General features: G+C 37.2%; 6 protein-coding genes across 6 annotated transcripts; 3 read left to right on the top strand and 3 right to left on the bottom strand.

The window, feature by feature from the left end:
• Positions 1-498: 498 nt before the first annotated feature.
• Positions 499-5,730, top strand: LOC106368722 (copper-transporting ATPase PAA1, chloroplastic). Its single transcript, XM_013808743.3, has 17 exons — positions 499-1,078; positions 1,167-1,220; positions 1,341-1,494; positions 2,034-2,108; positions 2,199-2,476; positions 2,566-2,784; positions 2,932-3,030; positions 3,199-3,348; positions 3,444-3,590; positions 3,682-3,732; positions 3,818-3,975; positions 4,040-4,172; positions 4,237-4,334; positions 4,412-4,658; positions 4,778-4,981; positions 5,155-5,235; positions 5,322-5,730. The coding sequence occupies exons 1-17, from the start codon at positions 644-646 to the stop codon at positions 5,547-5,549; spliced, it is 2,811 nt and encodes a 936-aa protein (XP_013664197.2). The 5' UTR covers positions 499-643; the 3' UTR covers positions 5,550-5,730.
• Positions 5,731-5,850: 120 nt separating this feature from the next.
• On the bottom strand, positions 5,851-9,823 carry LOC106368723 (potassium transporter 13). The gene is made up of 10 exons (XM_013808744.3): positions 9,438-9,823; positions 9,133-9,361; positions 8,817-9,065; positions 8,639-8,689; positions 8,223-8,483; positions 8,061-8,113; positions 7,844-7,958; positions 7,464-7,718; positions 6,812-7,334; positions 5,851-6,716 (listed from the first exon to the last, which is right to left on the bottom strand). The coding sequence occupies exons 1-10, from the start codon at positions 9,714-9,716 to the stop codon at positions 6,179-6,181; spliced, it is 2,553 nt and encodes an 850-aa protein (XP_013664198.1). The 5' UTR covers positions 9,717-9,823; the 3' UTR covers positions 5,851-6,178.
• A 240-nt stretch (positions 9,824-10,063) lies between these two features.
• BNAC01G04650D lies at positions 10,064-13,049 on the top strand. The gene is made up of 11 exons (XM_013808742.3): positions 10,064-10,366; positions 10,466-10,509; positions 10,895-10,975; positions 11,156-11,263; positions 11,539-11,630; positions 11,761-11,835; positions 11,918-11,987; positions 12,202-12,303; positions 12,409-12,517; positions 12,604-12,666; positions 12,754-13,049. The coding sequence occupies exons 1-11, from the start codon at positions 10,171-10,173 to the stop codon at positions 12,870-12,872; spliced, it is 1,059 nt and encodes a 352-aa protein (XP_013664196.1). The 5' UTR covers positions 10,064-10,170; the 3' UTR covers positions 12,873-13,049.
• Positions 13,050-15,304: 2,255 nt separating this feature from the next.
• Positions 15,305-17,369, top strand: LOC106368720 (beta carbonic anhydrase 5, chloroplastic-like). Its single transcript, XM_022694489.2, has 9 exons — positions 15,305-15,501; positions 15,587-15,654; positions 15,799-15,966; positions 16,047-16,095; positions 16,201-16,314; positions 16,391-16,444; positions 16,579-16,658; positions 16,759-16,864; positions 16,947-17,369. The coding sequence occupies exons 1-9, from the start codon at positions 15,430-15,432 to the stop codon at positions 17,145-17,147; spliced, it is 912 nt and encodes a 303-aa protein (XP_022550210.1). The 5' UTR covers positions 15,305-15,429; the 3' UTR covers positions 17,148-17,369.
• A 594-nt stretch (positions 17,370-17,963) lies between these two features.
• Positions 17,964-19,513, bottom strand: LOC106363715 (protein PELPK1-like). Its single transcript, XM_048745186.1, has one exon. It carries the CDS (start codon positions 18,623-18,625, stop codon positions 18,197-18,199), a length of 429 nt encoding a protein of 142 aa, XP_048601143.1. The 5' UTR covers positions 18,626-19,513; the 3' UTR covers positions 17,964-18,196.
• Positions 19,514-19,925: 412 nt separating this feature from the next.
• On the bottom strand, positions 19,926-22,760 carry LOC106365198 (4-substituted benzoates-glutamate ligase GH3.12). The gene is made up of 4 exons (XM_013804647.3): positions 22,271-22,760; positions 22,062-22,163; positions 20,952-21,736; positions 19,926-20,674 (listed from the first exon to the last, which is right to left on the bottom strand). The coding sequence occupies exons 1-4, from the start codon at positions 22,549-22,551 to the stop codon at positions 20,097-20,099; spliced, it is 1,746 nt and encodes a 581-aa protein (XP_013660101.1). The 5' UTR covers positions 22,552-22,760; the 3' UTR covers positions 19,926-20,096.
• Positions 22,761-25,224: the final 2,464 nt, after the last annotated feature.

Genomic DNA, 25,224 nt, shown 5'->3' with positions numbered 1-25,224 from the left:
ATCTTATATTTTTAGAACCGGAAAATTAAAACTGAACTAAAAACTAAAAGGATTTGAATTTTTGTGATATAATTTATATACATAAAAAATATTAATTATATTTTAGTTTTAAAATAGTCAAATAAGTTACAAAAATTATTTACAAACTGAAAAATTTAAAAATGAACTATAATGATTATTTTTGTCTGAAATATTAAAATTTATCCAATCGTTTAAATTTTTATCTGAAATCATAAAAAATCTGAGATTTAATTTGAAAATTTTTGAATTTAATTTTTTACTAGAATTAACCCAAAAAAACTGGAATCAATCCAAATTTGAATGGAACTACAATTATTTTGAATATTAGTCGGTTTTTAATTTTACCACTTAAACTAAATTGAAAACCGAAATAATCAAATCAAAAACCAAACCAAATTTTTTAATTTTCCAAAGAATCGAACCTGAACCAAACCCAATACCCACCTAACTAGTCTGGCTGCAAGAAAGAGTCAATCTTTACCACGAAAAGTCTGTTCATTCTGTTGTAAGATTTTGACTCAAAAAGACATAAACTTTAGACAAAACCATAAAGCTGTAATCGATTCTCAGACCTGACACCACAACAAAAGATAAACTAGAGGCTCAGGAGGAGCCACCTCCAATGGAGTCTACATTCGCCGCTTTCTCAACCATCACGGCGATGGCTCCTTCGTTGCCTCTCCTCACTATCTCCAAAGCTCTCCACCGTCACTTCTCCGGCGCTAGGCATCTCCGTCCTCTGTTACTCGCTCGCTCCTCTCCCGCTTCCCGTAGTCTTGGTTGCTTTCGCGCGAGCCGAATCGTCTCGTCGAGTTCGCTTTGTTATAGAACCTTGGGAGCTGCTGTTTTGCCGGTGATACGCCGCCGTTTGCAGTGTTTGTCCAGCTCGTCTCCGTCTTTCAGGAGTATCTCAAGTGGTGGTGGTGGTGGATTTGGAGGGTATAATGGTGGAAGCGGCGGTGGAGGAGGAGGAGGATCGGATAGTGGTGATTTAAAGGCGAAATTGGGTGGTGGCGTCTCTGTTCCGTCTTCAGACATCATTATCCTCGATGTCGGAGTACGTTCTCTCTCTCTCTCTCTAGATGATCTCAAATTCACTTCAAGACTGTTATGTTTAACAACATTGATGTTGTACTTGATTGAAGGGGATGACATGTGGTGGTTGTTCAGCAAGTGTGAAGAAAATACTGGAAAGCCAAGTAAGCAGCCTTTAAGACCAAACACTCATGTTATTATGTATGTTCTTTACAAAATGCTCGTCTGGTTATTTTGATTTGAAAGAAAAAAAGTATTCCTGTTTTCTTCTCTTTGATGTATAGCCTCAAGTTGCTACTGCTAGTGTTAATCTCACCACGGAGACAGCGATAGTGTGGCCTGTACCTGAAGCCAAAAGTGTACCTGACTGGCAAAAGACTTTAGGCGAGGCGCTTGCCAATCATCTCACCAATTTCGGCTTTGACTCTACTCCTCGAGGTGAGAGGGAGGGTTCAGTCTCATATGAATGATGATGATTCAGTATGCTTTTTGGTGTATTAACTTCTTTTATCTCAACAAGGATCAGATTGTGGACCCTGCCTGATGGTGGAGGGGGTTGTTTGTTTCTTTGATGTGCTGTTCTTGCATTCTACTCTTTTCTTTTTGCGTTTGCACCTCTTTCTTCTTAACTTCTCATGCAGTTTCTAGTACTGACTAGAAATAGGGTTCCTTTGGAATCAATCAGGGGTAGCCGGAGATGAAAATTTGGTTAGTTTGCAAAATGACTGCATGAAACAAAGGTTGAGCTTTAGAAAAAGGTTTAATCTGTCTGATTGATTTTATTTGGAAACATGATGACCTTACTGCCTTCTTTAAACCAGACAGCATAACTCTGTACTGATGATCTTGTACTGTTTTTTTTGTTTCCTTTGCTATCTCTTATCTTAGTTTTACTGTTTCGTTCTTTACATGTGAAGTCTTAGGTATGTCTGCTTATCGTTCATGGTAAAAGTACTAAGTATCTTTCTTTGTTAAAGATTTGGTGACAGAGAATTTCTTCAAAGTTTTTGAAAGTAAGACAAAAGACAAGCAGGCTCGCTTGAAACAGAGTGGTATGAACCTTTCCCCAAGATTGATATATATTATTTCTGGAAGTTGATGTTTTATCGCTGATATTCGTATAATCTCTTCCTTGATTACAGGACGCGAGCTTGCTGTTTCATGGGCTCTTTGTGCTGTATGCCTAGTTGGCCATGTAACTCACTTTCTTGGTGTGAAGGCTCCCTGGCTCCATGCAGTCCATTCAACAGGGTTCCATGTCTCTTTATGTTTGCTTACGTTGCTTGGTCCCGGTCGTCAGCTAATACTTGATGGTTTCAAAAGCCTTTTAAATGGTTCTCCCAACATGAACACGCTAGTTGGTCTTGGGGCTATGTCATCATTTAGTGTTAGCTCCCTTGCAGCCTTGATTCCAAAATTGGTAAATTAACTATTCTTGTTGGAGTTTTTAAAACTTATTGCTCCTTGTGGTTGGTGGCTGATATTATAAAGCTGTTTGACGTCATCCAGGGATGGAAGACATTTTTTGAGGAACCAGTGATGTTAATAGCTTTTGTGTTACTGGGAAGGAATCTTGAACAGAGAGCCAAAATAAAAGCCACCAGTGATATGACTGGCCTTCTGAGTGTTTTGCCTTCAAAGGCTCGCCTTCTGCTTGATGGTGACTCAACTGTTGAGGTTCCTTGTAATAGTCTCTCTGTCGGCGATCTTGTCATCATACTACCAGGAGTAAGAAGAAAATAATTTTCATTTTCTCATGCATTGTATGATGTTATTTCCCATGTTTAATGGCATGCTACAACTTTAGAAATTTTGTTTCCCTGCTAACGCAAAGTGTCCTTGACGCATTATCATGTTTTTGCCTATTTCACGCAGGATCGAGTTCCAGCAGATGGTATTGTCAAGTCAGGTAGAAGCGCTATTGATGAGTCAAGTTTCACAGGTGAACCATTGCCAGTGACAAAAGAAGCAGGGGTAACTTTCTACTCCACGCCTATCTCTATTTAATGTAGCATGAAACAGATGACAAAGAATAATATCATCTTGACTTTTTCTTGGTTATCTTTTTGATTCTTCTCATGGTAGTAACTTATGGATGTAATGTAACTAATGTTTTGTTGTTAAAAAATTCTCTTGGGCTAGAGTCAAGTCGCCGCAGGATCTATAAACCTGAATGGAACTCTTACTGTCGAAGTGCATAGATCAGGGGGTGAAACTGCAGTTGGGGACATTGTTCGTATGGTTGAAGAGGCTCAAAGCAGAGAAGCACCCGTACAACAGTTGGTTGACAAGGTCTCTTTTCTCTTTCCTTTTTACCTTTCTATATAAATTCCTAGGGTCATTTCAGGACTAATATTTGTTTTTGTTTTTTTTTTTGGCAATTACAGGTCGCAGGGCGTTTCACGTATGGAGTGATGGCAATCTCTGCGGCTACATTTACATTCTGGAATCTATTTGGTGGACATATTCTTCCCTCTGCCTTGCATAACGGGAGCCCAATCTCTTTGGCCCTCCAACTATCTTGCAGCGTTCTGGTATAACATTTTTTTATAACATAAAGTGTTATGATCACCGTTCTCCTCTTTTAGTAATCATGCTGTCTCACAGACCTTTATCTGGATTTAGGTTGTGGCTTGTCCATGTGCCCTTGGGTTGGCCACACCAACTGCAATGCTGGTAAGTTTTCTAACTGGACAAAAACCTTTTTTCTGTTATGGACGAGACAGAGGTAAGATGTTGAATAGCTTGATATATTCTTTAGGTTGGTACATCACTAGGAGCAAGAAGAGGCTTACTTCTTCGCGGTGGTGATATTCTTGAAAAGTTTTCCTCCGTTGACACTGTTGTCTTTGACAAAACTGGGACACTGACAAAGGGACACCCTGTTGTGACTGGAGTTATTATTCCTCAAGATTCAAGGTTAGGCTCTTTGCTCTCTCTAAAATTGAATGATAAACATCTGATTTTTCATGTTCTTACGCAGGCACAATCTTAATGATACTTTGTCAGAAGTTGATGTTTTGATGTTAGCAGCTGCTGTTGAATCAAACACTACTCACCCTGTTGGGAAAGCGATTGTTAAAGCAGCCAGGGCTCATAATTGTCAGACTATGAAGGTGGGACTGTTAAATGATATGTGTGTCCCTTGTTTGATGAAATTAATGAACTCAATCACTGCAGGCAGAGGATGGAACGTTTACTGAGGAACCAGGGTCTGGCGCCGTTGCTATCGTCAACAACAAGAGGGTTGCAGTTGGGACACTAGAGTGGGTTCAGAGGTATAATCTGTTCATCATTTGTATTAGTTGTTTATTAACAGAAGCTTTATTTTTTAATTCACGCTTGCTCAATGCAGACATGGAGCCACTGGGAACTTATTGAATGCATCTGAAGAGAATGAATCCAACAACCAGTCTGTTGTGTATATTGGTGTGGACAATACACTTGCTGCAGTCATCCGCTTTGAAGATAAGATCAGGGAAGATGCTGCACAAGTTGTTGAGAATTTGACTCGACAGGGGATTGATGTGTACATGTTGTCTGGTGACAAGAAGAGTGCTGCAAACTATGTAGCCTCTGTTGTTGGTATTCCTCAAGACAGGGTATGTTCTTCTCTCCATGGATTGAGCTCCTGAAATCACCTTAGCTCCTTAAAATTTGCATAGGAACTGATGATAGTGAAGTGCCAAAACACAGTACCTGATCCTAGTTTATTATACAGGTTATATCAGGAGTTAAACCAGCAGAGAAAAAGAAGTTTATCAATGACCTTCAGAAGAATAAGAACATAGTTGCAATGGTTGGAGATGGAATAAACGATGCTGCTGCACTGGCATCTTCTGATGTTGGAGTAGCTATGGGTGGTGGTGCAGGTGCTGCCAGTGAGGTGTCTCCCGTTGTCTTGATGGGCAATCGGTTAACACAGGTTTGTCATACTAAATTCCACAACACTTGTAACTTTTTTCATTTTGTTGTTCTATATCTATAAAGTGCGAGCTCTGACTGATTACTACATCAACTTATATAGTCAATGCCGTAATTGATTTGATATCATGAATTTGGGCACATGTAGTTAATAGTTACATGATTTCCACGCAGTTGCTCGATGCATTGGAGCTAAGCCGGCAAACCATGAAGACTGTAAAACAAAATCTTTGGTGGGCATTCGGATACAACATTGTAAGTTATTCTGCATTTTCAACGTTTGTTTTCTTAGTTGTGAATTTGTAATGAGTGAATGTCTCTTGTTTTAAAAACATATACAGGTAGGGATCCCGATTGCAGCTGGAGTGTTGCTGCCATTGACTGGAACCATGTTGACTCCATCTATGGCAGGGGCTCTCATGGGTGTGAGCTCACTCGGTGTTATGACTAATTCTCTACTTCTAAGGTACAGATTCTTCTCGAACCGAGAAGACAAAAATGTCAAATGGGAACCAAAAGAGGGATCAAAGCAACCGCATGAGAATGAAAGGTGGAAGGAAAGCTCTTAAACCGAACATTCCCTCTATATGGATGCTATTTTTTGCATAGATAGATCTCTTTTTTTGTTTATTACTTTTCTTCATTTCAATTATTTGAGCTTGTAAGAGGACCAGAACACGATAAAAATTTGAGGACCATTGCTTGGAACTTGTAACTTTTAGACAGAATAATACATTCAACACACTCTCACTGAGTCTCTAAGGCAGTGCATTTGAGACTCTGGAATGTGATCTTCTGTAAAACTATAGTGAATAAGCAAAAACTCATTGAGGAATTAAGACACCATACAGACCCAAAAGGAAAACTCTCTGCCAAAGCAAGCTCTTTATTATACAACTCCAATACAATACCCAGTCTGGAAAGAGCCAGGACAAATCAATTAATAAAAGAACAAGTACATAATCATATCTCAACCCTCAAAACAGAAACAAAAAAGATCATCTTGTTTCTCCTATACTTTTATAACCAATAACATTTATGAAACAATGTGTAGAAAAAAAAAAATCTCTCACCCGAGTTGGTTTTGTGTTCTTTCGTGTTCTTCAGACACCATGGAAGTACTCCATGAGATTTGCTCGTAGATGAAAACCAGTTTGTTTGATCAGTGTGCTTGCAGATCCTCACCAAAAAAAACGGTTTACACCATATAAGTCATTCCAACTTGCATCAAATGCGAATGTGGAACGCTTAGGTTTGTAATCCCTCTCCTGCTGTTCTTCCTCAAGAAAGCATACATGTAATTTATTACCAGCTTCTTCAGAAACCAAGAATCCTTTGTAGCTCTTATATCCCCATGTCCCAGTAGATACACTACCCCTGACTCTTTCGCTTTGTGTATAAACGACAGTTCTTTCTCTAAACTCTGTTCTGCATCCAGCGCTGGTGTTTCATTTGAAGGACCTGCGCCAAAATCCATGCTGCTCCTTTTCTCCGAGGGTCGCATGTATGACTCCAAGTGCTCAGCCAAGAGAGGCACTCCAAGCGAATACACACTTCCATTGGGTGCTATCAAAACTCTGGACAGAGTCGTGTCATCCTCTGAATCCGTATTATTGTCTCCGTCGCTCTCAAGTGAACGCTCCTGCGCTTCCTTCCTTATAAATTTCTCTAGACTCTCAATCAAAATTTGCTCAAACGCCTGGTGGTTTTCCTTCCGCACATCTTTGTATCCGTACCTGTTTTAAACACGAGAAAATAAATATTATCAAACCAATTTTTTTTTTTAATTATCAAACCCAATTACTTTCCACATGAAAATCACTTTGTTTACCTGGCAACACAGCGGAATAAATGATAGCTTCTTGGGCAGACACGTCTGAAAAGAAACCTCTCAGACTGAGGCACGCTTGGAACAGGGACATACTTTATACACACAAAGATAACCATTGAATGGATTGCAGGTAGTGTCGTTAAGAAATGACCAAATATAGCTGGAACTCCTTTCGCTAGCTCATTATAAAGAAGACCAATACCGGGTGCTCTAATTGTACCAAGGTTACTGCCCAGTTCTCGCAGTAGGTCCATTGGTAGCTTTTTCTGGACTTCGGTTTCATACTTCAGTTTACTCCCGTAGTTCCAAACGTACATAATGAAAAACATGATTGCAGCAAAAACAAGGATTATCCAACTTCCGTCGGCCACACTTGACAAAACTGATGAGAAGAACATCAGTTCGACTCCTAGAGCAACAACTGCAAACAAGCACACGACTATGATGTTCGTCTGCCAGATAAGAAGCATGATGAGCGTCACCAAAATTGTTGTAGTCATCATAATCCCCAGCTCTGCAATGCCTGAAGATACAAAATCCAAAACCAGAGGCATGAATATGTTTAGGATTAAACGGACAAACTTGAGGTTTAATACCTTGTGACTTGAGTCATAATACAAATTAAGGAGTAATTACGAGAAGGAAATATTACCATATGCGTTTCCAATCATGAAGATGTTTGAGATAGAGCAGATAACGATCAGGCACACTACCAAAAGAAACCAGTTTAGAACCGGTATATATATCTGTCCGATGAATTTCTTTGACGTATGAATGATTTTAAGACGGGGGAAACAGCCTAGTGCTATTGATTGTTTGATGCATGTAAATGTTGCAGTTGTCATTGCACGACTGGCAATTAGAGCAGCAATATTAGAAATGAGAAAGACTGGCCAGAATATGAAACCTGGAAGAAAAAAACAAAGAGTCATCAACAGTTAGCAACTTGAAATGAGCCGTAAAATCAAGCCAGCAAATGAAGAATACACTCTTGTTGATTTTGACGTACTGTGGGAATCTAACGGATCTTACTTGGAACTGACGAAAAGAAAGCATTCCCAGCATGGCTGAAATTTTCAGAAAGGTATGCGGCTTGACCCAAATAACCCAACAAGAGGCAAGGTAACACCAGAAGGGTAAAAGTAAGCTGCATATAAATACTACCACTGAATCAAAAGTTCAGATGACTAAGAAAGGCAACTATCACGAAAACAGAGGCAAGAAATGAGTCTTTATCTCTTTAAACTACCTGGATCGAGTGAACCGAAAAGTAGCTAAGATCTGCAAACATGGCCTCCGAACCTGAGACAAAATCCGCATGTATGATATGAGAAATGACATTTAGTAGAAATTAAGTCAATATATTTTATGCTTTTAATAGTTTATCCCGGAATATGAAATAGAAATTTACCAGTTGCACATAGAACACAACCACCAAGCGCATACCACGCATTAACAGAGTTTCTCTTGAAAAAGTAATAGATGTGTGCAGGATTAAAAGCTCTAAAAACACTGCTGTCATATTTAGCAAGGTTGTAAATCCCGATTCCCGCAAGACAGAAGAACCACAGAAGTAAAGCTGGACCCAAGGCAAGCCCCAGTTTGCTAGCTCCATATTTCTGTACACTGAACAAGATCACAAGAAAGCTGACTGATATCACGAGCACCTGATCTGCAAATGGAGCCACAATTATAAATTTATTCACAAAAAGGGGTGACCAATCACTCGTAACGATAAGATTTATGTTTCTAATTAATGATAAGACACAAAGAACTTTCATATTTCTTAATCACAAGCTGATGGCCGTCAACTAAATTACGAATTACCTTGTTCTATAGCACCGACTCCAACCTTCAGACCACCAATAGCAGACATTACTGCGTCCAAAAAGAGGAGGAAGATTACATGTTACTTCATACACATCAACCACAACACAAGGTCCAACCATCATCTACCAACAAATAATAGCAGTAATGATGCTTACAAAATCCTTTTTTCCTATACCTGACATTGCAGGCGTAACAACGGCATCAGCAATCACCATAGCAGTACCAGCAAGAACCAAAATCAGAAGAAGCTTTTTCAACACCATTGACGCCTCAAGTTTCTCTTTAATTATCAAAGATCTTTCAAGTTCCGGAGATGGAACCTTCAAACCAAATCCCGATATGCGAGCATCTGATGGAAGCTGATTCGGGATAAGGCTAACATTCGCGTGCCTACAGATCAACGAATACAAAGCAAAAGTACCACCTGCAATCCATTTCCAGATATCAAAACTTATCCTTCAACAAGATAGTGGAATAAAAAGAGAATATACCTTCACCATCGTCATTAGCCCAAAGAACAAAAAACACATACTTTACAAGAGGGAGCAATATCAAAGTGTAGATAACCAATGACAAGGCTCCGATTACATCTTCCTTGTCGTTGATTGGAGATCTGTTGAACATGACACTGAACGTGTACAACGGACTAGTTCCAATATCACCAAATACAACCCCTAAGGTCTGCAAAGCAAGCACGAGCTTCCTCCCTATGCTTGAGTCCTTCAAAGTTAATTAAACACTTGGATTAAGCTTACGCAATCAGGTCCAACATATGCACTCAAATCAAATGCTTTACCTCGATGTCGTTCTTCTGAGCTCCAGGGATCTCGAGCGCGTCCACGTCGAACGAGTCAACGGCGGGGCTAGTACGGATCAAACGCTGCTCCACGTTGTCGTCCTCCTCCTCGTCGGAATCTAAGTGCTGACGCTCGTCGTAATCTTCGTCGTCGTCGTAATCGTCGTCGTAATCGTTCTTCTCGTCGAAGACCCAACGCGACAAGGAGGTCGTGGAGCCGTCTCCGGTTATCTCGTCGTCCATCTCGGACCCGCTGCTTCCTTCTTCCACGCTAAACATCGATACCGTCGGGAGAGAGAGAGAGAGAGAGAGAGAGAGAGAGAGAGAGAGAGAGAGATCAGTGACGCGGGAAGGTTAGATCTATTGTGATTCAGATTCGTTATCTGATCAGAGATGGAGATTGGGAGAGAGAGAGACCTGGCACGGATGAGGAAGAAGCTTACACGTGTCGTATCGTGGTTCAATTATAGACCGGTTTAATCATAAACAAAACCGAATCAAAGAATAGACCTGAAGCTTGCACGTGTCGTATCGTGGTTCAATTAGAGACCGGTTTGAATATAAACAAACCAAAATAAATCAATAGTTAATTAAACCGGGTCGTCGTCTCCAGTCAAAGTTAGATTTAAATAATATTTTCTACACTGTGAAGTTGGAGATGAAGTAAGCGTTGCGTCTACGTCTCTTTCTACACTTTTAGCTAAGATCAGAGGAGCGAGAGGAAACGCCAGTAATGGCTTGTGCTTCTTCCTGCGCGATTTCGTCGTTCTTGTGTCACTCTCGATCAAAAGAACCGATCTTTCAATCGAAAGTTTCCTCTTTGGTTTTAACGGGAAGGAGAGCTTTTGGATCTATTAGAGCAGCTCAAGTGAGTAGCTATGGGAACTCTAGACGGCGCACTCAGAACGTAGAAGGGGATATTTATGTTGGTAAGTAAAGTTTGTTTCTTTTGTTGGCTGCTAATCGACACAAAGAGAGATCAATGACACACACTCTCTCTCTCTCTCTCTCTCAATTGGCTTTCGCAGACAGTACCTGTATTGATTGCGATACTTGTCGTTGGATGGTGCCGGTAAGTTCTTTTTTCTTCGAAACTTGTGAAAAGGTCCGTACTTGTGGATGGTCCTTTGGTGGTACTATGAAAAGTGATGAACAGTGCCATGGACTTGTCATGATTTAAGTATTTTGGTCAGTTAGATTGGTAGTTTTAAGAAGTTGTTGGATATCTTTCGATGTGGGCATTCGTAAGTCTTGATCTTGTCATTGTGAGGAGCTGCTAATAACGTGTACAATATGGTTTGATATAATCACAGTTATTACTTTGGATCACAATGTTAGAATGTTTGAGTTATAGTAGTTTGTTGGCAAATCCCAAGCAGCTACGTGAACAGATTTCACTTATACCTTTACATTTGTTCAGCCACTTCATTGGCGTTTTAAATGCTTTGTCTTCACAGGAAGTATTCAACAGAGTGGACAACATGTCTGCTGTTGTTAAACAACCAACCTGTAAGGAAGAAAGGCTGAACGCTCTTCAGGTTCTTTTTCTTTCAATATAAGCTGAACTTAAAGATATATCTCATGTACTGTGTTGTCTGTGAAAATATTTTCTAAAATCTCATGGACTCATAATTTCCTTATGATTTAAATTTTCCATTTTAGATGACTTTTGAACTAAATTTGATGAGGTTGTCCTGATTACTCATGGTTTTTTTCAGGCTTTATTATCTTGTCCGACTGGATCTATCCGCACTGAAACTCCACCTACTGACATACGGGAAGCTCAAGAGACCTTTCCACTTACATTGGACCAAGACAAACTGCCTGTACTTTCTCATTCCTTAAGCTTTCTTTTTTTCTTATGATGATCATTAGCAAGTTAACTAACTCTGATTAGATAACTGTAATACCTCGAAAATATTTTGGAAGAGCTTGTCTCCATGTTTTAAGTAGCTGTGGATACAATAATCTTAAGTTCTTAACTGATTCAGCTGCACTGAGAACTCACACTTCAATACTACACTGTTCTTAGATGTTGCCTTCTCTTTGGCTTTCTGCTTTCGCTGAGGCTGATTAGTTTCGAGATTTGTGTTATGCTCAGGGGGTTTTTCATTGTGGGTTTCATTCCAAGAAATCTTTCGGAGCAACTTCCTACTTGATACTTCATCATGAGGGGAATATACTTGTTGATAGGTATATATATACGTCCGCAAAGGCATCATGGATTCTTATACATTGTGGATGCAATGTTTTTCCTGACATAATTTGGTTTGTAAATTAACTTCACACAACTGATACTTTCACGCTTTGATGTGTGCTGCAGTCCCAGGTACATAGAGAAACTTGCTGGGAAGATTGAGAAGATGGGTGGTGTTCGCTACATGTTTTTGACACACAGGTAGACTTGATAACACCAAAATAAATTAAAAAAAAATCCATGTTTTCTCTTATAATCTCTCTTAAGCTACTTCATTGTTCAGGGATGATGTTGCGGATCACAAGAAATGGGCAGATCGATTCAAGTGTACCAGAATTCTACATTCTGAAGATGTATGTACTTGAATTTATCGCTCCCCTCTTGTTAAAGTTTTTTCCAACTTGATAAGATCTTCAGCCTCTAGATCCTCTTAGAAAAAGCTTGCAGAGCTACAAAGTTATCTGGCTGATTATGTGTTTGGATGAATGTGAGGAAACTGGCTAGAGAAACAATTTCGTTATTAAATCCAGCTTTAGTGACAGTAGTGGGATCTTGCTACTTTGCTAGGTCCAACCTTCGACCACTGATGTGGAGTTAAAGCTGGAAGGAAGTGGACCATGGAGACTCTACGAAGATGTCGAGCTTATACACACTCCTGGTCACACTGAAGTAAGTCTGTCCAACCTGCAATAACATATATAAAAAAAAAAACTAATGCTCAATTTTTGTTAAAAAGGAATTTCACTATGATCTTGCTATTCTACAAAATTACAGGGATCAGTGTGCTTGTTCCATAAACCTCTCAAGGCATTATTCACTGGAGACCATCTAACTATGTACGAATCTGGAATGAGCATTATAGAGATGTACAACCATTGTTCATGTAAACACCAATCTATTGAACTTCTTTGGGTAAATGTTTTTGAATATATCTGTTTACAAATGATAATCATTGTTGGTTTCTGGCAGTGCCTCTCCAGCTCGAGAACGTAGAAAGACTCATCAAGCTGGATTTCAATTGGGTGATACCGGGTTAGTGCTTTTTCACTATATGTCCTGTATTATCTACTCTACTTTAATGGAGAGTTTGTATTCTGATTGGGATTTTTGTATAAAAAGGACATGGAAGAAGAGTGCATTTCAAAGATGGAGAAGAGAAGGCAAAGAAGCTGGAAGCACTTGTTCAGAAGCACAGGGAGGAACAACTTGTTTCTTCTAGCCAATTCGGTTATGCTTGAGAAACCTTTGTATGCTGATTCTAAAACCAGTGAACCAAACTAAACTAGACTGTTTATCATGCTGTCTGTGTGCCAGTTATGAAGAAGCTATGTGAGATTGTGAGTGATGTATTTATATGTAACATTTTATTACCACCCTATGTTTAAGTCAAATTATGAATCATGTTTAATCCTTAATCAATTCTCCATCAATGTAATTAATGCATTTTGAAGTTCTACGGTGATGCCACGGGACAGAACATAAACCTTCAAAAGTCTTCCATTTCCTTTGGAGATAATGTACCAGAAACAGAGAAATTGGCGATTCAAAACACCTTGGGGATCACCAAACAGGGCGGAGCAAGTAAGTATTTAGGGTTGCCGGAGTGTTTCTCAGGCTCGAAAGTAGATCTTCTAACCTACATAAAAGAGCAAACACAAGGCAAACTAGAAGGATGGTATCTTCAACACCTATCACAAGGAGGTAAGGAAGTCCTCTTGAAATCATCAGCAGGAGGAATCCCAGTCTTCCCAATGTCCTGTTTCCGTTTGCCAAAAACGATCATCATGAAGCTCAATAGTATGATGGCTAACTTTTGGTGGGGAGCAGATTCCCACAAAAGCAAGGTTCATTGGGTCTCATGGGAAAAAATGTGTCTCCCCAAGCAGCTAGGCGGGATGGGTTTCAAGGACTTAGAATGCTTCAATCAAGCATTACTAGCGAAGCAAGCATGGAAAATCTTACACAAACCGCAATGTCTACTAGCACGTGTCCTTAAAAGCAGATACTTCACTGATGGAGAGTTCCTATCAGCGGCTCTGGGGGAGAGACCATCATACGTGTGGAGGAGCTTGCTGTTTGGAAGAGATCTGTTGCAAAAAGGACTGCAGCACAGAGTGGGAAATGGAGAGAACACGCGAGTTTGGCTTCACAAATGGGTTGCTGATCCAGTGGAGGGAATGAGAGCTCCATGGAAAAAAAACTTAACCTTTGACGTCAACTTAATGGCAAGCTCACTCATTGATCCGGTAACAAAAAGGTGGAATGTACTGCATCTCTCTGAGATTTTCGTTCCGGGAGATGTACAACTCTTGTTGCAGAATCAACCGGTAGCAGATAGACCAGACTTCTTCTCCTGGAAATTCAATAAAAGCGGTCTGTTTACGGTTAAGTCGGCATATTGGCTTGCTTCAAAAGAAAAAACAGAGACTAACTTACCCGAAATCAACATGATGCCCTCTCTTAATGTGTTGAAAGAAAGAACGTGGAAGCTACAAACGGTTCCAAAAATAAAAGTCTTCATCTGGAAATCGATTAGTGATGCTCTCCCTACAGCTGACTTGATCACCAAGAGAGGAATGAAGATTGACAAGAGATGTCAAACCTGTGGAGCGGAAGTGGAATCAATAAATCATTTGCTTTTTGATTGTAGCTTTGCAAGGCTGGTCTGGGCCAACTCAAATATTCCTCACCCGCGAGGAGGTTATGACCCAGACTCTGTATATGCAAACTTCAATTCCTTGCTCGCCTTGAACGATAACAGGAGGGTGGACGCTGATCGGAAAAGGAAGTGGCCCTGGATTTTATGGCACCTCTGGAAAAGGAGGAATGAAGTTAACTTCCAAGGGAGATGCTTCAGTGCGACTGACCTAGTCCAAAAAGCAACGCAAGACGCGGATGAGTGGTTTGCGGCTCAGACGGTAGAGGAAGAATGGCAAAGAAAAGAAAATCCAATCAAGACAACCACCAAGAAAAATTGGACTCCTCCAGAACAGGGATGGAATAAGTGCAATATTGGAGTTGAGTACGATAGATCAATTGGTCTTGTTGGAGGAGGATGGGTTCTAAGAAACGAGAGAGGGGTAGTCTTATGTCATAGTAGAAGAGCATTTTCTGGTTGCAGGAACAAGGAAGAAGCAAAGTTGACTGTGGTCTTGTGGGCTATGGAAAGCATGAGTAGCCAAAGACAGACAAGAGTAACCTTTGCAGGAGATTTTAGTGAACTCTTTAGAGCAGCAATGCGACCTGAAGCTTGGCCTTCCTTCCTATTTCAAAGCGGGTGCATTGGAAGGGAATTAGAAGGGATAGAAGAATGGAAGTTGGAGGTGGTCACTAGAGAAGCCAATAGAGCCGCATATTTCATTGCCCAAAGTGTTACCAAGCTTGGATTGGTAAATTCGTACGTAGCCAGAGGACATCCGGATTGGCTATTCGAACTCTTTGTTAATGAAAGCAGATTCCTCTAATTAGCTGTCTAGTGGCGTTGTCTCTTTTGATCCTTTTTGTTTATAGGTTCTTTTGGAGTTTTTTTGTGATGGTGGCCTTCTTGACCTCTCTGCTGGTTTGTAAGTCTATATTATTATGGTTGTTCAACCATATATTATCAATGAATCTTCCTTGACGGAAAAAAAAAATTAATGCATTTTGACTTAAAAAGCTGACACGACACAAAAAAAACTTTGGTTTCTCCGTCTTTGTTGGAGCAATGCTGCATCCACGTCAACGCCCTCTTCTCTCTCTCAAAATGAATGCTCTTCAGATGCTTTGTCCCTTGTTGTCCCAGATTCGAATTACCTCATGGCATCTTCTATCTTCCATGATCTTTCTTCTTCTTCCACGTCTCTCCTCAATCTCCAAACCCGACAATCGGTGTGTCAAAGTCTCTCCTTTTTCTCTCTCTTCCTTCGTCGGAATCTAATCGTGGGTTTGTGTATCCTGTCGGATTTTGATTCAGATCTTCGTCTCCAAGGACAAAGTAAAGGACTTTGAGAAAACCCAGTTGAGGATTCCCGTTTCTTTCAGGTAATTTCCGTGATTTAGTCAGTGAATTTTCAGTTTGGGATTAGGACATTGGTTTTGTGATGCTTGAAACTGCAAAACCCATGTGGAGATGTTCTGTTAATATTCAGATTCTCACAGGTTTAGGTTCGTTTGTGGTGTTTGCAGGAAAAAAGCTGTCAACTTGCAAATGATGGCGTCAGGAAAGACACCTGGACTGACTCAGGAAGCTAATGACCGCACTTATGAGGCTACAACTGATAATTTTAATAATAACACTGATGTGTTTGACGACATAAAACAGCGGTTCCTCGCCTTCAAGAAGCTCAAGTACATGTAAGTGGAGGTGAAACTATATCTTCAGTTGGCTTTCTGTTACCTTCTCCCATCCAATGATGATATACTCATTTGAACAGGGATAACTTAGAACACTACAAAAAACTAGCAGATGCTCAAGCTCCAAAGGTAGCTTTAAATTTTTTTTACTGTTCATGGATTGCCTTGAGATATCTTCTGTGGTTTAAAAGTTGCCTGGAGAAATGTATTTGTTGCTAACACTTTGAGCAACAGTTTCTGGTGATTGCTTGTGCAGACTCTAGGGTCTGTCCATCAGCCGTCCTGGGATTTCAGCCTGGTGAAGCATTCACTGTTCGGAACATTGCAAATTTAGTACCTCCTTATGAGGTACACAATCTAGTGCAGTGCAGACCGCCACATTTTTTTCTTTCACATTTGATCTAATTGCATTTGCATGTTGCAGTCTGGACCTACTGAGACAAAAGCTGCTCTCCAGTTCTCTGTGAATGCTCTTGAAGTATGTTTCTTATCTCTCACAGTTGTATAGAGATACATACACTCCCTTTTAGTAAAACATGTGCATCTGTCACATTTTATATGTTGAATCATTATAATTGTTTTGTCTCTGTGATTGATATATCAAACTTGTAGGTGGAGAACATCTTAGTAATTGGTCATAGCCGCTGTGGAGGAATTCAAGCTTTAATGGGCATGGAAGAAGTAGATTCCAGGTTTCTTTTGATCAGCTATTTTAATCACTCTTCTGGAAAAAAGAAAAAAAAACATTTCTCAATTGTTGATTTTTGCCATATTGAATTTTCGTGTAAGCAGAAGTTTCATACATAACTGGGTAATTGTGGGGAAAAAGGCAAAGGAAAGCACAAAAGCTGTTGCTTCAAACCTCCATTTTGATCATCAGTGTCAACATTGTGAAAAGGTGATGTTTTTTTTTGTTGTTAAACAGTGTAGCTTATATGTATCTTCTGTAGATTGGATGAACTAATACAGAATGTATGCAGACATCGATAAACCATTCCTTAGAAAGACTGCTTGGTTATCCATGGATAGAAGAGAAAGTGCGGAAAGGATCACTGTCCCTCCATGGTGGGTACTATGATTTTGTAAACTGTACATTTGAAAAATGGACCGTTGATTATGAAGGAAGCAGATGCAAGAAAGAAGGCAGTGGGATTGCTGTTAAAAACCTGTCTGTTTGGTGATGACTAATGACCATCTCTTATCTTCATAGACATCAGAGAACACTTTCTTGGAATGGAATCATCTTGTCTGTTTAATTTGCTGCAGTTGTGTGTTGAAAAGATCATTTTGGTAATGCTACCTCTCACTGAGGTTTAAACTTTGGGAGATCCCTTCAGAGACTTATTGTTTGTGAATTCATGTTTTTTAAAAAAAAATTGTCCATTGTAGTGGGATCAGAGGCATACCCGTCAACACTCAAAACCGTTATTATATAGTTGCATTTTATCATTTACTTATTATATAGTACAAACTAGGTGTTTTTCTGTGTAGTAAAAATTTTTTTAATCTAACTTATATTTAAAAATAAAATTTATTAAATATTATAGATTTTACTATTTTCTTACTAATATTTAATATAGATTTGATATATATTAAATCAATTTGTATAAAACTAATAAAAATGATATACAATTGTATAATTATCAAAAAATTAGCCTAAACAATATTTATAAATTTTGTAGGTATATAAAAAACTAATGATCTTATGATTAGATATTTAAATTTTTAAAAAATTGTAGAAATTTTTGAAAGCTTTCGTAGTAAAAATTGTATATTTATACAAAAATAATAATATTTTGAAATTTGAAATGTTATATGAATATATTTATTTTATAGATGATATATGAGCTATTACCATATTTATAAAAGTTTGCCAAAAAGAAATATCAATATTAAATGTAATATATGAATTATTACCATATTCTAATAAGTTTACCAAAAATATAAATCAACATTAAATGAAATTATTCATGTCATATTTTTTCATAAGCCATGTCATCAATTTCAGTAGTCATGTCATATTTGTTTTGTGAAATTGATTATAGAAAAAACATGTGGCAAAATCACTTCGCAAATATAGTCTAGGGGATACAGTCAATACTCATCACATCTTAAAGCCACCAATCCATATTCAGTTAGCTTATGTTGATGATAGAATCCTTCACACATGAGGAAGAGTATAGTTACAACAGTTACAATATTTGAATTATATAAGCTTGGAGGAGAAGTTTCAATTGCTCAAAGTTGGAGTAACCGGGATAGAGGGCGGAGTGGAGATGGTTGGCGTTGCTGGAGGGAAAGAAGGTGAACCGGGTTTTGGAAACTGAGGGAATTTTGGGAAACCAAAACCGGGGAATTGAGGAAAACCGGGTTTTGGGAATTGAGGGAAAGGCATGGGGTTCTTTGGGAAACCTTGCCCTGGGAGTTGAGGAAAACCGGGTTTAGGGAATTGAGGGAATGGCATTGGATTTGTTGGGAAACCGCCGGGTCTTGGAAACTGAGGAAGACCGGGTTTGGGGAAAGGCTGTCCAAAAAACTTCGGTTTTAATGTTTGTTTCTTGGTAAGCTGTTTTGTGGCGCGGCTTGAAGTGATCATGGCAGAGAACATGATTGCCATGAGAAGAGAAGCAGCTACTAAAAAGAATCTAGATGAGGCCATTGTGTTAGAAACAAAAGTTATTCAATTAACTGTTGTGTGTGTTTTGTTTGATTGTTTATTCTCTAATGGTATGGGGGTTAAATAGGAGCAAACTCAAAAGAGATAACGAGTACAATGTCATTTCATTTGACTGGTTTTTTTCTTTTTAATGGTTTCATCATTAAAAATAGGAAACTGGTAATATTGTTACCATGTTGTTGCTATTGGTTTGAATATACTACTTTGTATCAACAAATCCATAAGATGTAAAATTGAGTTTTGACCATGCATAATTGTATTATTTTTCATCAAACATCCATGTCATACATCTAGTCTTACATAACCGTGGCTGTGTTCCACGATCTGCTTCTTTCTATTGTTAAAACTTAACCAAAACGCTTCTCGCCCACTCCCCAAAATAAGTCTCATTGTATCCGATCAAAGAGTTCATGTAGATCGACGACATACATCACTTATCCCATGTCAAGAAACTGACAGGTTTCCCCGACCGGATCATGCCATGTGCCTTCATGTCTTATTCTTGACCAATTAGCTACCCATTGGTACACAAGCTGGCCAACTCCTGCAAGCTTAAGCCACCCTTTGGGTAAAAACTCCATCACACTACTATTTCTATCCATTAGGAACATGTTTGTAATACTATAACACATTTGTATTCTTCATTAACACATGGAATTAGGAGTGAATATATCACATTGAGTGAAACAGTACATAGTTAACGCAACGTACCTGCACAGCGCCATTAATATCCGTGACAGATTTTGGATCAACCAACAACACATGCTTTCCGTTTTTAATTTCTTGTTTTGCAATTTTTAATTTCCCACTCTGCATCCAATGATAAGTTTCTTTTTTGTTAATCACAAAGACATGGTACGTGTTAACAACTCTTAACCTAGCTTCATACAAGCTGTCAGCTCGAATAATAATTCATATAATTAAGTCTCTGGTCTTTTGTTTAGTTTCCTGTGTTTAACAGTCATTGATCATATTTGTGGATTTTGGTGCTAGATCTATATTAGTTTAAATATATAGTATAAATCTCTTAGTGCCTAACTGTTTTGGATCTGGAATTAGAAATCTAACATTCAAAGTTTTGTTTCATGTATATTGATCATTACTAAACTATATGGATATGATTATTGTGTCGTTGCGTTTCCTCACTTTTTAAGTTTGGATGTTTCACTTCAAATACAATGCTTCTTTTTCTAGCAATTAAACCTCTTTAGATTATTAAATATCAATCAAGAAAAATTTAACCATTCGCTAATATCTTTTCTTGTGGGTCGGCTTTATAGTATAAAGGGAAGAAATTTCTTTATTCAAGTGATTGGAAAATACAAATTGAGCAGTCATAAAACATTCAAGTGAAACAAAGATTAATACAACATATCCACATTTTTCGGCAGATTTTATTATAAACGATGTGCAACAAAGTGATTATTATGAAAATATAGAAGTTGATCATCCGTTAACACAGAACAGAGTCCACATGAGGTAATTTCTCGCCCGAAAAACGAGAAACAACCTTGCTTTCAAGAACTTGTAAGGCCTCGGGAGATTTTATGCATCTCGGTGTCTTGTATTGAGTCAAAGTAGCACCTTGAGCAATGAAATATTCCATGAGAGAGTCAAACGTTCCTGGTTGAACAACCCTTATCTCCAACGCTCCAATAGTTTTCTCCTTGCTCCTAAATTTCCTGTAAAGAGCATTGAGTGATTCTTCGATTACCGAGCAGCATTCCACCATCATATCAGGATCAAGCTCACTGATGCCATCATAGTTGTTGCCTTTGAGTTCCCAATAAAGAACATAGTGACCTGGAGTGTCAGCGATATGAGGATAGCATGTGAAATCCCTCAGCATTATATTTGAAGATTCAATGACTTCTGTAGCACGTTTCACTGCTTTTAAAAGCTCTTCTTCAGTTGTGGCCTCCAAATATACACTTATGACCACATTTTGTCTGCGTACGAATTTAAACTGTGGTGCGCTATTATAAAACCCAGTCACCTGGAGAACATCACCCACTTTACACCTGTGTAAACCTAATTCAAAAGAATAAAATAATTAATAAGAAAAATATAACAAGAAATAGATAATTTATACTTTCTCAGTTTAATTTTAGTTGATGTTTTAAATTTGTCCACACATATTAAGAAAAGAAAATATTTAATTTTTTATATGTTTAAATATATATTTTGTATTGAAATTCTAAAAAGATATTTATTTTGAAACTAAAAATTTACTCTACAGTGACAATTAAAAAGAAACCTGAGAGAGTATATCATTTATTTTGTAAGAGTACGTAGTAGTATAACTCACCTGAATAAGTGGTGACTACGAGTTCGTAGTAGCTACCTAACTTGACGTCCACAAGATCCACAATTGCGTCATCATTTCCCTCATCAATCGGTAGAAACTCGAAGTATGACATGTTGGGAATAAATGTGTAGGATATATCTTGTGGTTTGCATAGAGGATTCATATTTACCGCGAACGGAGATTCAGAAGAGGAATACGCTGGGGAATATAGAGGCAACTGATCATCGACGTAAAACTCCAACGCTGGAACATATTGAGCCATCTGTCCTGTAATAACACCCTCGACAAATTTGGTGTTAGGCCAAAGCTGTGGGATTATACCTTTCCATGATTTTTGGCTGCATATGTCTTGGATTTGGTCTGCCAATTGAGGATTAGGTCCTCCAAGTATCTTAGAAACAGATTCTCTGCATCCGAGGTCGGTGATCCAGTCACTGAGCTGACCTGACCGTATGTTACTGCACATGTCTTTCCAAGTTTTTTCAAGGAAAATCATTCCTTGGACAAAGATAGAAGCGAACACAGCACCGATTCCAGTAACTTCATCTCTCATGACAAGACCACAAAGAAGTTGACAGTATAAACTCTGCTTCGTGTCGGGACAATATATAACTTCACCGGGAGTTGTGAACGAAGTGTCCCAAAATGATGGTGGGTTCTTAAAATAATCGCTTTTAAAGAAAAATGTACTAGCGTAAGAAGCTGGCAAACCAGATAGAGTCATGGAGGATGGCCCGGTGAAGAGGAGCTTCAGCGATTTTCCTTGGTTGTGACCATCGACATGCCTACAAAACCAAAAGAGATCTTTATAAGTTGCATACAAACAATACGGTTAAAAACCCTTTTAGATTATTATTTACTCTCCCCATTTCTTAAAGATGTATTTATGTATTTTTTTAAAAAAATAATAAATATTTTTTTGTCATCATTATAATAAAATTTTATAAATAAATTTATTATCTATTTTTATCATACATTTTAGTAACTATTATTTAAAAAAGAAAAAAAGGTATACACAACTTACCAAATATCAGCATTTGGTCCATCTTTATGAAATAAAATAAAACATAGAAAATATATTTTTCAAGAATGGAAAGAGTGATTAATTACTTGGATAATACGATGGACCGAAAATCAGTTAATAATTTTGTGTTCTCCAAGTATTTGTCGTTCATAGGTATTAACTTCTGTTTCCCGCTTGACGTTCCAGACCTACACAAGCCACACCACAATGAAACGTATGATAATTATTTTTTTTAAGAAAAGAAAAATTTCTAGAGAATGACATTATATCCAAAAACAAAAGCTAGGGTACATACGATAGCACGAATCCAGTAAGAGGCCTGCCGGAAACGAGACCAGATGGCTCTCCGTTGACGACACGCTCGATGTAAGGCTTGAAATCTTCATAGGTCCCTACCGGTACATTCTTCTTGAACAGCTCTTTATCAGCACTCCCATGGAGAAAACTTTGAAGGTACTCAGTGTTTGCATCACATCTTAGTATCTCTTCTAATACTTCATCTTGTATTTGCTTCACATTGGACGTTAAATCCTCAAGAAGCGACATGGCAACATCTTTGTCAGTGAGAGTATTCATGTTTTGACTTTGTGCAAGGCGATCTGTGAATCAACGCTTGTTTCTTTGTTTCTTATATAATCAAGAAAAAATAATAGTGGACCTTAAAATAACCCAAATGATTTAGCGAGGAGTTCATGGTGTATTATTTTAGTTTGCAGCGCTCTTCTCGTGTATGTGTATCAAATATACTGAATTTTATATTTTGATTACACAAATTTTTTAAGATTATAATCAGGTTTGATACATTTATTGTCTTGTAAGGATCTGTCCGATGGATACAACTATTCACATTTAATTAGTTGTTAAGAAATATAGCATTTATGTATAAGTTATATTTCCTATTATATTTATTATTTTTTAAATAACTTAGAGCATGATTAATGAAAAATTCTTATGATACAACTATTTACGTAGTTTGTATAAATAAGCCTGCAAGACTAATGAATATATACATTAAAAGAATTATACTACCAAAGTTTTCTTATTGATGTGGCTCAGATTGAACTGTATGGATTGAGCTCTAATACCATGATAAGTTTTATAAGCTTTCCAATTAAAATCAAGTGACAATAATTAGATTGGTTTAAAGTTTTTATATATTAGTTATGCCTCAGTAAAATTTCTGATGTGAAAATTTATATTATTATACGTCTCCTCAAAATAATAGTATGCTAACTATTAATTTTGACAATCTCTTGGTCTATAATTTGGTTCGATCAGACAGCAAGAGTGCCAGACTATTCGGGTCATGCCGGACGATCGATCGTGCCGTTGCTATAAGGGTAAACTATCTCTTTCTCTTATGTTCGTTGCAATAGAATCTTTTGATGGACCTGATCAATTTCGGTTTGATTGAACATGTGTTCGAGCTGGAATACTAGGACAAGTTTATTAGTACAATATTTCTTTCAAATGATTCATTAGTATTTAGTCCTATACGCTTATTTATATAAATTATATTACTTGTGTAACAAGTTCTTTACATAATAAAATGTAAAATATAATTTATACAACATTCATGTATATTGTAAGCGATCTCGTGGTCCCGGGAATCTCATAACAATAGCATTATCTTTAGATAGTTGACTTTTCTGGTTAATTTATACAGCTCATGTACTGTATATTGTACAACTAATATTTTGCAAACATTGCGTAAGCTTGTTGGTCTATACATTATATACATTTGGTACTATACATATATCCCTATTATATGATTCATATATACAGATAACAGTAGCTTTAGTCGTCGTTGGGAATTGGAAGTAAAAATCACACTGAGTGAAGCAATACATAGTCAACGCAACGTTTCCTGCACATCGCCATTGATATTCCTGACATATTTGGATCAACAACACATGATTTCTGTTTTTAATTTCTAGTTTTACAAATTTTAATTGCCGACGTTGCATTCAAGGATAACCTTTTTCTAATCACAAATACATATTAACCGCTCTTGACTTAGCTGCATAAAAGCTGTCTACTCGACGATATATTCATATAGTTAGTCTTTGTTTAGTTTCCTGTGAAAATCAGTCATTGATCATATTTGTGGATTTTCGTGCTAGATCCAATATACTAGTATAAGTATATATATCATTTAGTGCCTAACTGTTTTGAATCTTTTAAATAGTTCACTTTACTGCAGTATTTTTACAACTAATATTTTACCAACATTTTTTCAAATGAATATCTTACAAACATTGCAGAAGCGCTTATTGGTCTATACTCTAGTAACATTATATACTTTTTTTTTTTGAAAAAAGTAACATTATACACTTTGGATATTATTTCTGTATAATTAACCAGAAAAGGACGTTAAAAAAAAATTAACCAGAAAAGTCATTTGATGAGTTATACAATAGAAACTTATAAATTAATACTTGATAAATTAACAACTGCAACAAATTAATAAATTCTTTTTTGTTTCAAATTGGACCATTTCAAAATATAATACAATTCAATAAGATAATAAAGTTTTGAAAAATCATTGACAAATATATGATACCATTAAAATCATAAACTAATAATTATCATATGAAATTTATATACACATAAACACATCATTATTTTGTTTATATTTATTCACAGTGCGATTTCTTTGTATTTTTTTCTTAACATTTTGATGTTATTTTATCAAATTACATCTAAAAACTCATCTAGATTATATATTACATATATTGATACTAAAAATAATATAAAAGAAACTATAAGATGAATCTACTAAATATAATGAAATACAACACCGTAAAAACAATTATTATTTTTACCAGAGAAAAGAGGATCTCCGGAGCTCAACCAGCATAAATATATATATATATATATATATATATATATATATATATATATATATTCAAAAAATATTAATTCAAAAATATTCATTTAAATTAATAATTTTATAAATTAATAAAATATCAGAGTTTAATCATTATTAATTCAATTCATAGAGCTTTTAGTGTATTTGGCTGGTTAATTAGTTAGATTTCTTTGATAAAAAAATAATTATTTATATTTCGGTAAAGTTTAATCTTTTAACCAAAAGATATTTGAAAGCAGTAACTAATATAAAATACAAAATTTGATAAAAAAAATATATTGAGATTGAACATGCAATTGCATAATGCCCCAAGTTATTTTAATTTGCATGCTCTGACTTTTATAATCTGACTACACAAAGAATTATTTTTTAATCAC

This window comes from Brassica napus, chromosome C1, assembly GCF_020379485.1.
Source record: "Brassica napus cultivar Da-Ae chromosome C1, Da-Ae, whole genome shotgun sequence".
Classification (NCBI taxonomy): Eukaryota; Viridiplantae; Streptophyta; class Magnoliopsida; order Brassicales; family Brassicaceae; genus Brassica; species Brassica napus.
The sequence above is the reverse complement of the archived record's forward strand: the minus strand, read 5'-3'. Positions and strand labels throughout refer to the sequence as shown.

Coding starts and splice junctions, on each gene's coding strand:
- LOC106368722 (XM_013808743.3), top strand. CDS start 644: ATGGAGTCTACATTCGCCGCTTTCTCAACCATCACGGCGATGGCTCCT. Junction 3,031..3,198: donor CAGTGACAAAAGAAGCAGGG/GTAACTTTCTAC, acceptor CTCTTGGGCTAG/AGTCAAGTCGCCGCAGGATC. Junction 3,733..3,817: donor CCACACCAACTGCAATGCTG/GTAAGTTTTCTA, acceptor TATATTCTTTAG/GTTGGTACATCACTAGGAGC.
- LOC106368723 (XM_013808744.3), bottom strand. CDS start 9,716: ATGTTTAGCGTGGAAGAAGGAAGCAGCGGGTCCGAGATGGACGACGAG. Junction 8,484..8,638: donor AGTCGGTGCTATAGAACAAG/GTAATTCGTAAT, acceptor CTCCATTTGCAG/ATCAGGTGCTCGTGATATCA. Junction 8,114..8,222: donor TTGTGTTCTATGTGCAACTG/GTAAATTTCTAT, acceptor ATTTTGTCTCAG/GTTCGGAGGCCATGTTTGCA.
- BNAC01G04650D (XM_013808742.3), top strand. CDS start 10,171: ATGGCTTGTGCTTCTTCCTGCGCGATTTCGTCGTTCTTGTGTCACTCT. Junction 10,367..10,465: donor AGAAGGGGATATTTATGTTG/GTAAGTAAAGTT, acceptor TGGCTTTCGCAG/ACAGTACCTGTATTGATTGC. Junction 10,976..11,155: donor AAAGGCTGAACGCTCTTCAG/GTTCTTTTTCTT, acceptor GGTTTTTTTCAG/GCTTTATTATCTTGTCCGAC.
- LOC106368720 (XM_022694489.2), top strand. CDS start 15,430: ATGGCATCTTCTATCTTCCATGATCTTTCTTCTTCTTCCACGTCTCTC. Junction 15,655..15,798: donor AGGATTCCCGTTTCTTTCAG/GTAATTTCCGTG, acceptor TGGTGTTTGCAG/GAAAAAAGCTGTCAACTTGC. Junction 16,315..16,390: donor ATTTAGTACCTCCTTATGAG/GTACACAATCTA, acceptor TGCATGTTGCAG/TCTGGACCTACTGAGACAAA.
- LOC106363715 (XM_048745186.1), bottom strand. CDS start 18,625: ATGGCCTCATCTAGATTCTTTTTAGTAGCTGCTTCTCTTCTCATGGCA.
- LOC106365198 (XM_013804647.3), bottom strand. CDS start 22,551: ATGAATACTCTCACTGACAAAGATGTTGCCATGTCGCTTCTTGAGGAT. Junction 22,164..22,270: donor CTTACTGGATTCGTGCTATC/GTATGTACCCTA, acceptor TGGCTTGTGTAG/GTCTGGAACGTCAAGCGGGA. Junction 20,675..20,951: donor CGTAGTCACCACTTATTCAG/GTGAGTTATACT, acceptor CTTTTGAATTAG/GTTTACACAGGTGTAAAGTG.